The sequence below is a fragment of the Panthera uncia genome, chromosome B4 (assembly GCF_023721935.1).
Source record: "Panthera uncia isolate 11264 chromosome B4, Puncia_PCG_1.0, whole genome shotgun sequence".
Lineage (NCBI taxonomy): Eukaryota > Metazoa > Chordata > Mammalia > Carnivora > Felidae > Panthera > Panthera uncia.
In genome coordinates this window covers 74,820,872-74,833,371 of record NC_064809.1, presented here as the reverse complement: position 1 = coordinate 74,833,371, position 12,500 = coordinate 74,820,872, and the positions used below count along the sequence as shown (strand labels likewise).

At 41.2% G+C, this 12,500-nt stretch overlaps 2 protein-coding genes across 4 annotated transcripts in view; both read left to right on the top strand.

The window, feature by feature from the left end:
* The window catches only part of CERS5 (ceramide synthase 5), a 32,923-nt gene that overhangs the window by 3,074 nt on the left and 17,349 nt on the right, over positions 1 to 12,500 (top strand). The window lies entirely within an intron of this gene.
* Positions 8,125 to 9,251, top strand: LOC125920240 (40S ribosomal protein S29-like). Its single transcript, XM_049627323.1, has one exon. The coding sequence runs from the start codon at positions 8,522 to 8,524 to the stop codon at positions 8,762 to 8,764; it is 243 nt and encodes an 80-aa protein (XP_049483280.1). The 5' UTR covers positions 8,125 to 8,521; the 3' UTR covers positions 8,765 to 9,251.

The following is a 12,500-nucleotide window of genomic DNA, read 5'->3' as shown; positions in this document are numbered from 1 at the left end:
TCAGATTTTTGTTTCAAATTGTTCTGCATATTTTAATGAGTCTTATATTATGTCCCTTGATAAATTATCTCTATTTGTGTTGTTTTAAGAATTTCCCAAAAAATAGGGGTGCCTGGCTGGCTCAGTCAGAAGAGCATGTGACTCCTGATCTCGGGGTCCTGAGTTTGAGCCTTAGGTTGGGTGTAGAGATTATAGAGATTACTAAATAAATAAACTTAAAAAAAAAAATCTCCCAAAGAATAGAGTTTACAATTTGGTTTTACCTTCCCATCCTTCTCATCAACCATGCTGAGCATTTGTTTTTTAGTTCCCACATTCCCTGGAGAACCACAGCCTCCTCTGATAGGGATGACTTGAAAAGCCGCGGGGCCATAATAAGTAAAGTGTTTGTATCTAGCTATTTTGCTAAAGAGCTGCGGATAGGAGATTGTTACTTAGCAAATAATGGAGGCTGCCCTCTGTGGACCTCTGCTGAGTGGCTGTATTGTGGTGGCCTGTGCCTTGCAAAATGCCTCAGGTGTGGCCTGTGATCGGTAAATATTTATTGAAGGTTTGAGGAGGGCCCATCCTCATCTACATAGATGCCCAGAGGAGTAATCAGAATCTAGATCTCCAACCTGAAATGGATGTTTGGCTTGACTGAGAGAAATTCCTTTGTTTCTCTTGTTAAATTTCATCATATATTTGCATGTTGTGTACCTTTCTACAGCTTTTTTCTCTCTTTATCCCCTCCCCCCATACACACATTCACACTACCCTGTACCCTAACAAAACAGGGATAAGAAACTCTTCCATGTGTTTTTTTTTTTTTTTAAAACTTCTTTTCATGTTATGTTCATGATAAAATTGTTTGAAATTTAATATCTAGTCACTTGAGCACTTGTTTCTTGGGATCAAGTAGAAGCTTGAGACACCATTGACACCATTAGATCTATATAGGCTCATTTATTTTGAATATGCTATTGCAATAGGAGCTCTGTATTGCCAGAAGAAAATTATTTTGTGAATTATTCAGGAGATAGATTAGAGCTCTCTCTGCTGCTCATTCATTATTCCAATCCCCTCTTCTCTCTTGTTACTTCCAAAGCAACCTCACTGGGGTGTGCAAAGAGCCTTCTCAATACCATTCTCTGTCATAGGAGACTGAACAGATTCACTTGCTAGCCTGTCATGTAACTGGTAACAAAAGTAGTGACTCTTGTGTGCACGTCTCTCAGCCACTCATTTCATCTTCCTCTCGTAAGCCTTGCTACCTCTGCTACGTACTGTTTTTGTTTTTTTTTTTTTCTTCTTGTTTTCCCCCATTTCCCCTAAGTGGAGGAAGAACTTTTTTCCTCTCCCTGACAGGCCTGCTGCCTTCCTCCCAGATCCATGTCAAGTGACTGCATTGTGACCCAGGATCAGTGGGTCTTCCTGACGGGTTAGAAAGGCTTTGGGAAGAATGGACATAGCTGCTGACTAGGCTGTGAGGGAAACTGCCCATTCCATTGCATCTCTAAAGGTATTCTGTTGGGCGTTATTGAATTGTAAATCACAGAATTAAATCAGGTTTGCAGATCCAGCAGGGCAAGATTGAAAAAGATACTCACATGGCCCTGCCCTTGTCTAAGAATCCACCTCTTCATTAGCTCCAGATGGTCAGAAGCCTTATGTGCCCCTCCTCTTGCTGGGGAAACTTCTTTCCCCAACCCTTTCTGTGCAGTGGGTGTTGATGCTCTGCAGAAAACTGAATACTGTCATGCCTGAGGTCAGGTTCCTGGCTTATCCCTGGAGACAATATATTCAGCACAGCAAAGAAACATGTCAGATATTTTTGCTTTAGCCACTTCCTGATTCAGAAAACTAGGGTCTCCTAGATGGGTAAAGAAGAAATTAAGAGGAGGCAGCAAGTGAAATCTGCACGTTTTTTTTTTTTAATTAAAAAAAATTTTTTTAATGTTTATTTATTCTTGAGAGAGAGACAGAGTGAGGGCAAGCGGGGGAGGGGCAGAGAGCAAAGGAGACAAAGAATCCAAAGCAGTCTCCAGGCTCTGAGCTGTCATCACAGAGTCCAACATGGGCCTTGGAACTCACGAACTGTGAGATCATGACCTGAGCCAAAGTTGGATGCTTAACTAACGCTTACCCAACTGAGCCACCCAGGCACCCCTGCACCCTTCTTACGGAGCGGCAAGGGAGATAAACCTATTTTGGCTTCCTTTCCAGAGGTATTTTTAGGCAGATAAAAGCTGCCCTTCACTGAGTTTTGGACTCTGCTTGAACCCACTCCTACCTTATCTTTGGGGAAGTTAATTGAAATGTTACTGCAAAAGGAGCTAACCATAATCACTTCTAACTAAAAAAAAAAAAAAAATCTGAAACGAGTTTTCGTAGAAACAAAGGCATTTTTCCTAGATATGAAGAATTCTCTAAAACTGCTGTTCTGTGCAGTAGCCACTAGCTAGTATAGTAGCTACTTGCTTTTGGGGATTTCAAATGTCACTAGTCCAAATGTGCTGTGTTAGATACGTTTGAAGTGTAACACACACCAGATTTTAAAGACAGTGCAGGGGGACAAAAAAAGAATGTAATATATCTCATTTTTAACATTGATTACAAGGAAATAACTATTTTTCAATTTATTTTTTAAGTTTATTTACTTATTTTGAGAGAGAGAGCAGGAGAGGGGGAGAGAGAGAATCCCAAGCAGGCTCCCTGCTGTCAGCACAGAGCCCAACGATAGGCTTGATCACACAGACTGTGAAATCATGACCTGCGCTGAGATCAAGAGTCAGACATTTAACTGACTGAGCCATCCACCGTGCCTCAACATTGATTACATATTGATGTGATATTTTGGATATGTCTGTTTAACCAAAGTATATTATCAGAATTAACTTTACCTGTTTCTTTTTTCCTTTTTTGAATGTGGCTATTAGAAATTTTAAAATTAGGGGTGCCTGGGTGGCTCAGTCGGTTAAGCATCCGACTTGGGCTCAGGTCAGGATCTCAACAGTTCCTTCCTGAGTTCCAGCCCCATGTAGGGCTCTGTGCTGACAGCTTGGAGCCTGGAGCCTGCCTCAGATTCTGTTTCCTGTTCTCTCTGCCCCTCCCCTGCTCATGCCCTTTCTCTCTCTCTCTCAAGAAAAGTAAACATTAAAAAATAATAAAAAAAGAAAAGGAAAATTTTAAATTATATATGTGGCCTGCATTATATTTCTGTTGAATAGTGCTGATGGGAGTAATTCAAACAAGTATTTATAACTGAAAATAATTTTATTAAAAAAATTTTTTTTAATGTTTATTTTTGAGAGAGAGAGAGAGAGGGAGTATGAGCGTGAGCATGAGCGGGGGAGGGACAGAGAGAGGAGGAAACACAGAATCCGAAGCAGGCTGAGCCGAAGTCGGACGCTTAACCGACTGAGCCACCCAGGCGCCCTGAAAAGAATTTTAATATAAATTCACATTTGATTTATTTTTTTTTTTTAATTTTTTTTTTCAACGTTTTTTTAATTTATTTTTGGGACAGAGAGAGACAGAGCATGAACGGGGGAGGGGCAGAGAGAGAGGGAGACACAGAATCGGAAACAGGCTCCAGGCTCTGAGCCATCAGCCCAGAGCCTGATGCGGGGCTCGAACTCACAGACCGCGAGATCGTGACCTGGCTGAAGTCGGACGCTTAACCGACTGCGCCACCCAGGCGCCCCTGATGTATTTTTTTTAGGACCTGAAGGGTGATCAGTCCTAAGTATATCAGACCATGCTTTTATTTTTTAATTTTTTTTTCTGACCATGCTTTAAACAAATCTTTCTAAAAGTTGTGGCAAAAATGGTTTTTTTTTAATATAAATCATTTTCCGAATGATTTAAATGACTAGTTATAGTCTATTTTGAGTAATACTAATTGACAGTGCCTTCTAGCCAGGCATTGCTCTGTAATTTTAGTTTTCTGCATATATCTTCTTAGTCGAGTAGTTAATGATCTGTAAACAAACAAGTTTGTCAAGAAGTTAAATGTATGTGGAGTGCTGCACAGCCCTGATAAGACATTGGGAATAATCACAGTATTTTGGGGCGCCTGGGTGGCTCAGTTGGTTAAGCATCTGACTTTTGGTTTTGGCTAAGGTCATGAAGTCACAATTCATGAGTTTGAGCACCACCTCAGGCTCTGCACTGATGGTGTGGAGCCTGCTTGGGATTCTCTGTCTCCCTTTCTGCCTGCTCACACTCTCTCTCTCTAAATAATAAATAAACATTAAAAAAAATCACAGTATTTTATCTCTTCTCAAAATTATGGTGTTTTGTTTGTTTGTTTTTAAAGTTTATTTATTTATTTTGAGAACACACAGGGAAGGGGAGAGAGAGAGGGAAAGAGAGAAAATCCCAAGCAGGTTCCACACCAACACGGACCCTTATGCGGGGCTCAAACTTACAAACCATGAGATCATGATGTGAGCCGAAACCAAGAGTTGGATGCTTAACCAACTAAGCCACCCCGGTGCCCCTGTGGTGTTTCTTAAAAAGGGTATTCCTTACAGTCTTTGGCTTCTGGGTAGCGTCAACATTTGTAAGAAGTCTCAATAACCACGCAGGGTGCGCCTGGGTGACTCAGTTAAGTGTCCATCTCTTGATGTTGGCTCAGGTCATGATCTCACCATTTGTGAGTTTGAGCCCCTGAGCCCCAAGTGGGGCTCTGAGCCGACAGCGCGGGGCCTGCTTGGTATTCTCTCTTTCCCTCTCTCTCTGCCCCTCCCCTGCTTGTGCTCTCTTTCTCTCTCTAAATAAATAAAAAAACTTAAAAAAAAAAAAAGATATCTTGTTTAAAAAAATAAGCACAGGAGGTCTCAGTCGGGTTGTGTTTGCTGTGTTTAATTCTGCTTGGGGAAATCCCCTTATACTGAAATTGGTTAACTTGAATTTCTACTGATTCCTCAGAAATCAGGGACCTTCTCCTACATGGAGCTGGTAGGTTATCTGATGACCCAGGAGGACAGGTGGGCACATTTCCTTGAAACACTTCACCTTTTGGTTAAGAATTTAGTTTTTACCTATTTTCTTCTTTCTCCAGCAGTTATTTATTGAGAATTTAGTATCTGCCAGTTGTCAGACTGTGTGCCACGGATAAAAATGTAAGTCATGGTGTTTGCTCGCAGGAAGAAAGCAAGAATATCAGTGGTTTAAAATACAGTGTCATAAATGTATGCAGAAGGCTGTTATGGGAGTTTGGAGGAGGTGGGTTCAGTTCCTTTTAACAGTTGTTAACTAAAATATAGGCTTAATGTCTCACTAGCAAACACTTGTTTCTTGGACCCTGAAGAACGGTGAAAAAACTTCTTAAGGAACAGTTTTTTTGTTAACCTGTTTCTCTGATCCACCTCTTGGCACTTGTACATTTGTGTATTTCTACTTTAAGTTACATTACATTACATTTAAGTTACTATACATTAAGTTGTATCGTCATTTAAGACTGTAAGTGGAAAGATCATCCATTTAAGAAAGATAGATATGTGTAGTGAAAGAAATGTATGCATATAGTCGGAAAGGGAGAAACTCTTCAACAATGAGAGTGTCAGGGACCCCCAGCTATTTTTCAGCCACACTTTGAGAACTGCTGCTCTGTAGCAAGTAAAATATTCGCTAACTACTGTACAATAATACTACAACTTAGTCTTAAATTGTGTCCATCTGAAACATTTCAACATATATACTGTTAGTAATTCTTATTATCTCAAGACTTACATTCCTTACAATGAGGTTAGATGTAAGCAGGATTGCTGATCCTTCTCATCACAGCACCTAGCAGTGTATCAAATTGCATGGGCACTAATTATCTTAATGCTTTAAGGCTCTGTAATAGTCTAAGTGAGGATAACTTTGATACATGTGGGAGGAGTGAAAATAGTCTGGTATAAATCCACAGTGTGTGCCTTGCCATGGTTTAGGATAATATATGCCATAGAGGTCCTTTTCTTTATAGTCTGCTTCTGCTTTAAGAGCAAATTTGTCAATTAAAAAAAAAGTCCTCGCGACACCTGGCTGGCTTAGTCCTAGGAGTGTGAGACTATTGATCTGAGGTGTGCGTCTGAGTCCCACTTGGGGTGTAGAGATTACTTATAAAACTTAAAAAATGAATTAAAAAAAAGAGAGAGAGGTGCCTGAATGACTTAGTCGGTTAAGCGTCAGACTTTAGGTCACTATCTCACGGTTTGTGAGTTCAAGCCCTGCATTGCACTCATTGCTGTCAGTGCAGAGCTGGTTTCGGATCCTCTGTCCCCCTACCACTACAGGTCCCCCACTCAGGCTGTCTCTCTCAAAAAAAAAAAGAGTCCCTGAAGACACTATTCTTTAAAAAAAAAGTCCTCAAAAGAAACTGTGTGGGGTGCTTGGGTGGCTCAGTTGGTTAAGCATCCGACTCTTTGATTTCAGCTCAAGTCATGATCTCACAGTTTCCTGGGTTTGAGCCCCACATCAGGCTCTACACTGAGAGTATGGAGCCTGCTTGGGATTCTCTCTCTCCCTCATTCTCTGCCCCTCCCCCACTTGCACTGTCTCTCTCTCTCTCTCTCTCTCTCAATAAAGAAAGAAAGAAAGAAAGAAAGAAAGTCCAAAGAATACATATACATGTACAACAAATGTTTATAGCACATGAGTTTGTAGATAGCAAATCCTATCCTTTGAACATCTTACTCAGAAGGGTGCCTGGATGGCTCAGTAGAAGGAGTATGCAACTCTTGATCTCTGGGTTGTGAGTTCAAGCCCCACATAGGATGTGGAGATTGCTTAAAAACAAAATCTTAAAAAAAAAAATTAGGGCTGGCTCAGTCGGTTGAGTGACTGACTCTTGATTTCACCTCAGGTCATGATCCCAGAGTCGTGGTATCAAGCCCTATGTCAGGCTCCACGCTGAGCATGGAGTCTACTTAAGATATTCTCTCTCTCTCTCTCTCTCTCTCTCTCTCTCTCTCCCTCCCTCCCTCCCTCCCTCCCTCCCTCCCTCCCCCTCCCCCTCCCCCTCTCCTCCCCCCCTTCCCCCTTTCTCCCTTTCTTTCTCTCTCTCCCCCTTCCTCCCTCCCTCCTACCCTTCCCTTCTCCCCTACTCACATGTGCTCTCTCTCAATCAAAGAAATGAAATTTTATTTCTTTTTAAGTTTATTTATTTTGAGAGTGTGAGAGAGAGCTCAAGTATGAACAGGAGAGGGGCAGAGAGGGAGAGAATGAGGGGTGACAGAGAATCCCAAGCAGGCTCTGCATGTGGTCAGCATAGAGCCTGACTGGGGCTTGAACTCATGAACCATGAGATCATGACCTGAGCCGAAACCAAGAGTGAGATTTAACCACCTGAGCCACCCAGGCACCCCTCAAATAAATAAAAATTTTAAAAAACATTTTTTTTAAATGTTTATTTCTGAGAGGGAGACAGCATAAGCAGGGGAGGGGCAGAGAGAGAAGACGACACAGAATCCGAAGCAGGTTCCAGGCTCTGAGTTTTCAGCATAGAGCCTGACACAAGGCTGGAATTCACGAACCTTGAGACCGTGATCTGAGCCGAAGTCGGACGTTTAACCGACTGAGCCACCCAGGTGCGCTGCCCCCCCCAAATTTTTTTAATAAAAAAATTTACTCAGAAAAATACACTGACATGGGTGCATATGTATAGGGGATACTCAAAATGTATGCTTGGGAGTCACCAGCACATAAATGAATCGTATTAGTATAATTTAAATGTATTATTTCATTAAAAATAACGATAGTAGCCATGTTACATGAATAGCATTTTTGAAAAGTAATTATTTTCTAAAAAAAAAAAAATCCAGAGAACAGCATTGATTTTACATTTTTGGAAATCTCTTTACTGTCTGACTTAATAGAAGATAGTTGGATTCTTCTCGGTGGCTTCTGCATTCAGGCTCTTGTTATATGTAGTTTTAGTTGAAGTATATAAATAAAATCTGGCTTCACACAAATATGTCATTGGAAAGGGGAAGTATTTTTTCTTTGATATAACACCAAGACATAACAAATATTTTCTTTTCTTTTTCTTTTTTTCCTTTCCTTTCCTTTCCTTTAATTTTTTTTTTTTTTTTTTTTTTTTTTTTTTAATTTTTGAGACAGAGAGAGAGCATGAGCAGGGGAGGGGCAGAGAGAGGGGGAGACGCAGAATCCGAAGCAGGCTCCAGGCTCTGAGCTGTCAGTACAGAGCCCGACGTGGGGCTTGAACTCACAGACCGTGAGATCGTGACCTGAGCCGAAGTCAGACGCTTAACCGACTGAGCCACCCAGGTGCCCCTCCTTTCTTTTAATTTTTGAGAGAGAGAGAGAGAGTGTGAGCAGGGGAGAAGGGCAGAGAGAATCTTAAGCAGGCTCCATGCTCAATGGAACCCAACGTGGAGCTAGATCCCATAACCCTGGGATCGTGACCTGAGCGGAAATCAAGAGTTGGATGCTTAACTGACTGAGCCACCCAGGCACCCCAACAGGAAGTAGTTTCTTAAAGGTTGGTTGCATTGTGGAATATGAAACCCTGTCATTGAGCTTTTCATTCATGTTAAAATCCATTGGTCTGTCTGGAGATCATGGGTTGGTAACTTTGCCTCACTGCATCCCAGAGAGCAAGATGGGTCACCAGCAGCTCTACTGGAGCCGTCCGAGGAAATCCGGTGAGGGTTCTCATTCTTGCCACATCTACTCAAACTGGCATAGTCTAATCTGGAAATATAGCCTTACTATGTGCCACCATCATTTCCGTCAGTATGCAAAGGATAAAGGCTTCATTAAGTTTGATTAAATGAGCTTCCTTGAATGGGTCATCCAGGATACCTACATTAACTGTAGATATCCAAGACACCTACCTTCCTGCTAACTCTTTGTACATAAAATTAAAGTACTTCAATTAAAAAAAAGAAAAATACTGGTTTATTGAGTTATATAGATCTCCCAAATGTCAATACATTTCTTTATACAACATTTAAAAATCCTATTAATCTCATCAGAACTAGTCTTATCATAAAAGCTTGAACGATTGGGAAGTTTTCAAGTTCAAAGGTGGATATAAGTTCTCTAAAATTCTAATTTTCACTTGAAAGCTTGAATTTTATCATTGGCAACAATGTTTGTTTTCTTGAAGTGACAGGCTTATTTCATTCATTTTTAAGAAAATAACCAGGTCCGAATGACCTTAGTTTGTTGGCCATTCTTTGAGGTAAAAATTGTATTCTATGAAAAATGTAATTTTAAAAAATGTTTATTTATTTGGAGAGGGAGGGAGGGGGAGGGAGGGAGAGAGAGAGAGAGAGAGAGTGATTGATTGATTGATTGATTGATTCCCTAGCAGGCTCAGTGCTGTCACCACAGAGCCCAATGTGGGCTCAATCCCACGAACCTTGAGATCATGACCCGAGCCGAAATCAGGAGTCAAGACGCTTAACCGACTGAGCCCCTCAAGTGCCCCAAGGAAAAAGTGATTTAAGTTCAGTGCACAACTTAGTCAAACAAGCGTGTTTCCTTGAGACAACCATATACTTTGCTATGTAGCAAAAGTGCTGTGTACTTCCCATTTCATCACATAATACTTCTTAAAAGTATACTCAAAGGCTGAGATTTGTTAAAATCAATCATTTGTATTGCTTCGTCAAGGACATTCTTAAGTGAACTGGCTTAAAAGAAAAAGAAAAAAAAACTAAGAGGACATAGCAAGGAAGAATACAATAACCATTACTACAGTTGGTGCATTTGTGCTCAGGTACCATAAGTTTTATCCACCATGGCTTTGCCCTGTCGTTGCAAGTGTCAACACAGTAACAAAGGCAAATGATGTCTTGATATTATTATTAAAATAGTTTTTACTTTCTGGGCCTCTAGAGAGTATCTCAGGGGCCTTCTGGGGGTCTGTAGACCATACTTGGAGACCCTCTGCTATAACTGAATGAGATCAACCAGAGTGGGTGTGTAGAGTAAGAAAAGAACCTGCATAGGACTCTGAGGAAACCGCATATTTTAGGAAAAAGCAGAGTGGGGGAAAAAAACCCAAAAGGAGAAAAGAGGTATGACAACCCTATAGTATTTGATAATATCTGTAGTAAGCATTTAATAAGTACTTACTTTGTCCCAGGCACTATTCTTTTTTTTTTTTTTTTTTTAAACATTTTATTTATTTTTGAGACAGGGAGAGACAGAGCATGAACAGGGGAGAGTCAGAGAGAGGGAGACACCGAATCTGAAACAGGCTCCAGGCTCTGAGTTGTCAGCACAGAGCCCGACGCGGGGCTCGAACTCACGGACCGTGAGATCATGACCTGAGCCGAAGTCAGCGGCTCAACTGACTGAGCCACCCAGGCGCCCCCCAGGCACTATTCTAAGTGCTAAACATTGAGTCCTCATAGTAACTTTATGAAGTAGGTAGATAATTACAGTTATCCTCATTTTGTAGATGAGAAAACGGGAGCACAGAGAAAGTTAAGTAGCATGTCCAAGTGACTCAACTAGCAATGCATACCAAGCAGTCTACTTCTGTTGCCAGAGAGATGGAGGGGAAAAAAGTAGGAGGAGTATGGCAAGTAAGGAAGCTAAGAAAAAGTACATTTCAAGAGGGAGGGCATGGTCAGTAATGTGGAATAACGTGGAGTGGTCAGGTAGGATACCGGACTGAAAAGCATCCATTTGATTTCACAATAAGGAGATCATTTTTGGCAAGAGCAGTGTCAATGGAGATGAGAGAGAGACGAAGACTGAGGAATGAGTGGGAGTTGGAGAAGTGTGATTCTGATGCAGGATGTTGAAGGCATTCCCTTCTCTTCTTAGTCAAGATTCTTAAGAATCTTAGCTATTTCCATTTCTTTCTTCCTCCTCCTTATATCTTTCACTGATGTAACTCACTGCTGTCTCTAGATTTTCTGTTTTACTGGAATTTCTTTGGTGAAGGTTACCACAGATCTCCAAATTGCTAAATCCAGTGGATACTGAAATCCTTGTCTTACTTGATCTCTGCCTCATTTGATACAACTCTACCTCTGGTCCTCCTGCCCTCTAAATTCACCTTTTATATTAGTATTTCCCAGGATGTTGACCTTGGTTTTCTTTTCAATTTGTGTTCCTTTCTTTCCTTCTTTTTTAAGTAGGCTCCACATCCAGCATGGAGCCCAACACGGGGCTTGAACTCACTATCCTGAGATCAAGACCTGAGCTGAGATTAAGAGTTGGATTAAGCAATCAACTAAGCCACCCAGGAGCCTCAGTTTGTGTTCCTTTCTTGTTTCACTCACATCCACCCCCACGATTTTAGCTACCACCTATATTCTCATTCTCTTGTGCTTTTTTTTCTTTCTCAGGGGTGTGTGTGTGTGTGTGTGTGTCTTAAGCCTCTTTATTTGCCTACTAGACAGTTCCATTTCAGTGTCATATGAGCACTTCAAATTCAGCCTAACACAATTCATCTATCATTCCCAAATTTGCTTTATCTTATGCTCTACTTGGTTGAGACACCATAATCAACTTAGTTTCCCAAGTCAGAAATAAGGAAGGCTGGACTCTGCTTTTGCCTCTTACATCTATTCTGTTACCAAGTGCTATTAATTTTACCTCCTCAGCAGCTCTTGAATCCGTCCTTTCGTTTTCATTTCTATAGCCTTAGTTCAGTGCTTTATCACTTAAAGCATGGAGTTTTTACAGTAGCCTTTAACTGGTGATGCTCCTTTATTAATATACAAATCTAGCTCTTCTCCTGGCCTAAAGCCTTCCAGTGCCTCTCCATCAACTATAGGATAAAGTTCACTCTTAACATAACATAACATACCATACCATACCATACCATACCATACCATACCATACCATACCATACCTGTGATTTGGCCTCTATCTGTAGAGTTTTTTTCCTCCTGCCACTGTTGCCACCCCTGAATTTGTACGTTGCGTAGTTCTGTAAGTAGTTTGTCTCTTCTGTTTGCTTTAGTACATGCTGTTCCCACTGCCTGAATGTCTTTTTGTACTTTCTCCTCTGTCCACCCTACAGAAGCTACTCAAATTTTTAATGTGATTGGTTTATTAAGAATTCAGTTGCAAAGGGAAAGGACTTTTGGAATCTGTTTTGTGTGGAACTCTGCATTTTGCCTCTTGTATACATATGTCTTGGGGGAGGGTTTTCAAATGCTGCTTGTGTACCTAAGGATTAAATTTTTTTTTTTTAATTTTTTTTTTAACGTTTATTTATTTTTGAGACAGAGAGAGACAGAGCATGAACGGGGGAGGGGCAGAGAGAGAGGGAGACACAGAATCGGAAGCAGGCTCCAGGCTCTGAGCCACCAGCCCAGAGCCCGATGCGGGGCTCGAACTCACGGACCGCGAGATCGTGACCTGAGCTGAAGTCGGACGCTTAACCAACTGAGCCACCCAGGCGCCCCTCTAAGGATTAAATTTTCTAAACAGGCTTTATCTGGACCTAAGAATCTTTATTTAAATATCTCAGTTCTCATCTCTCCCATTTGTGTGTGTGTGTGTGTGTGTGTGTGTGTGTGTGTGTGTGTGTGTGT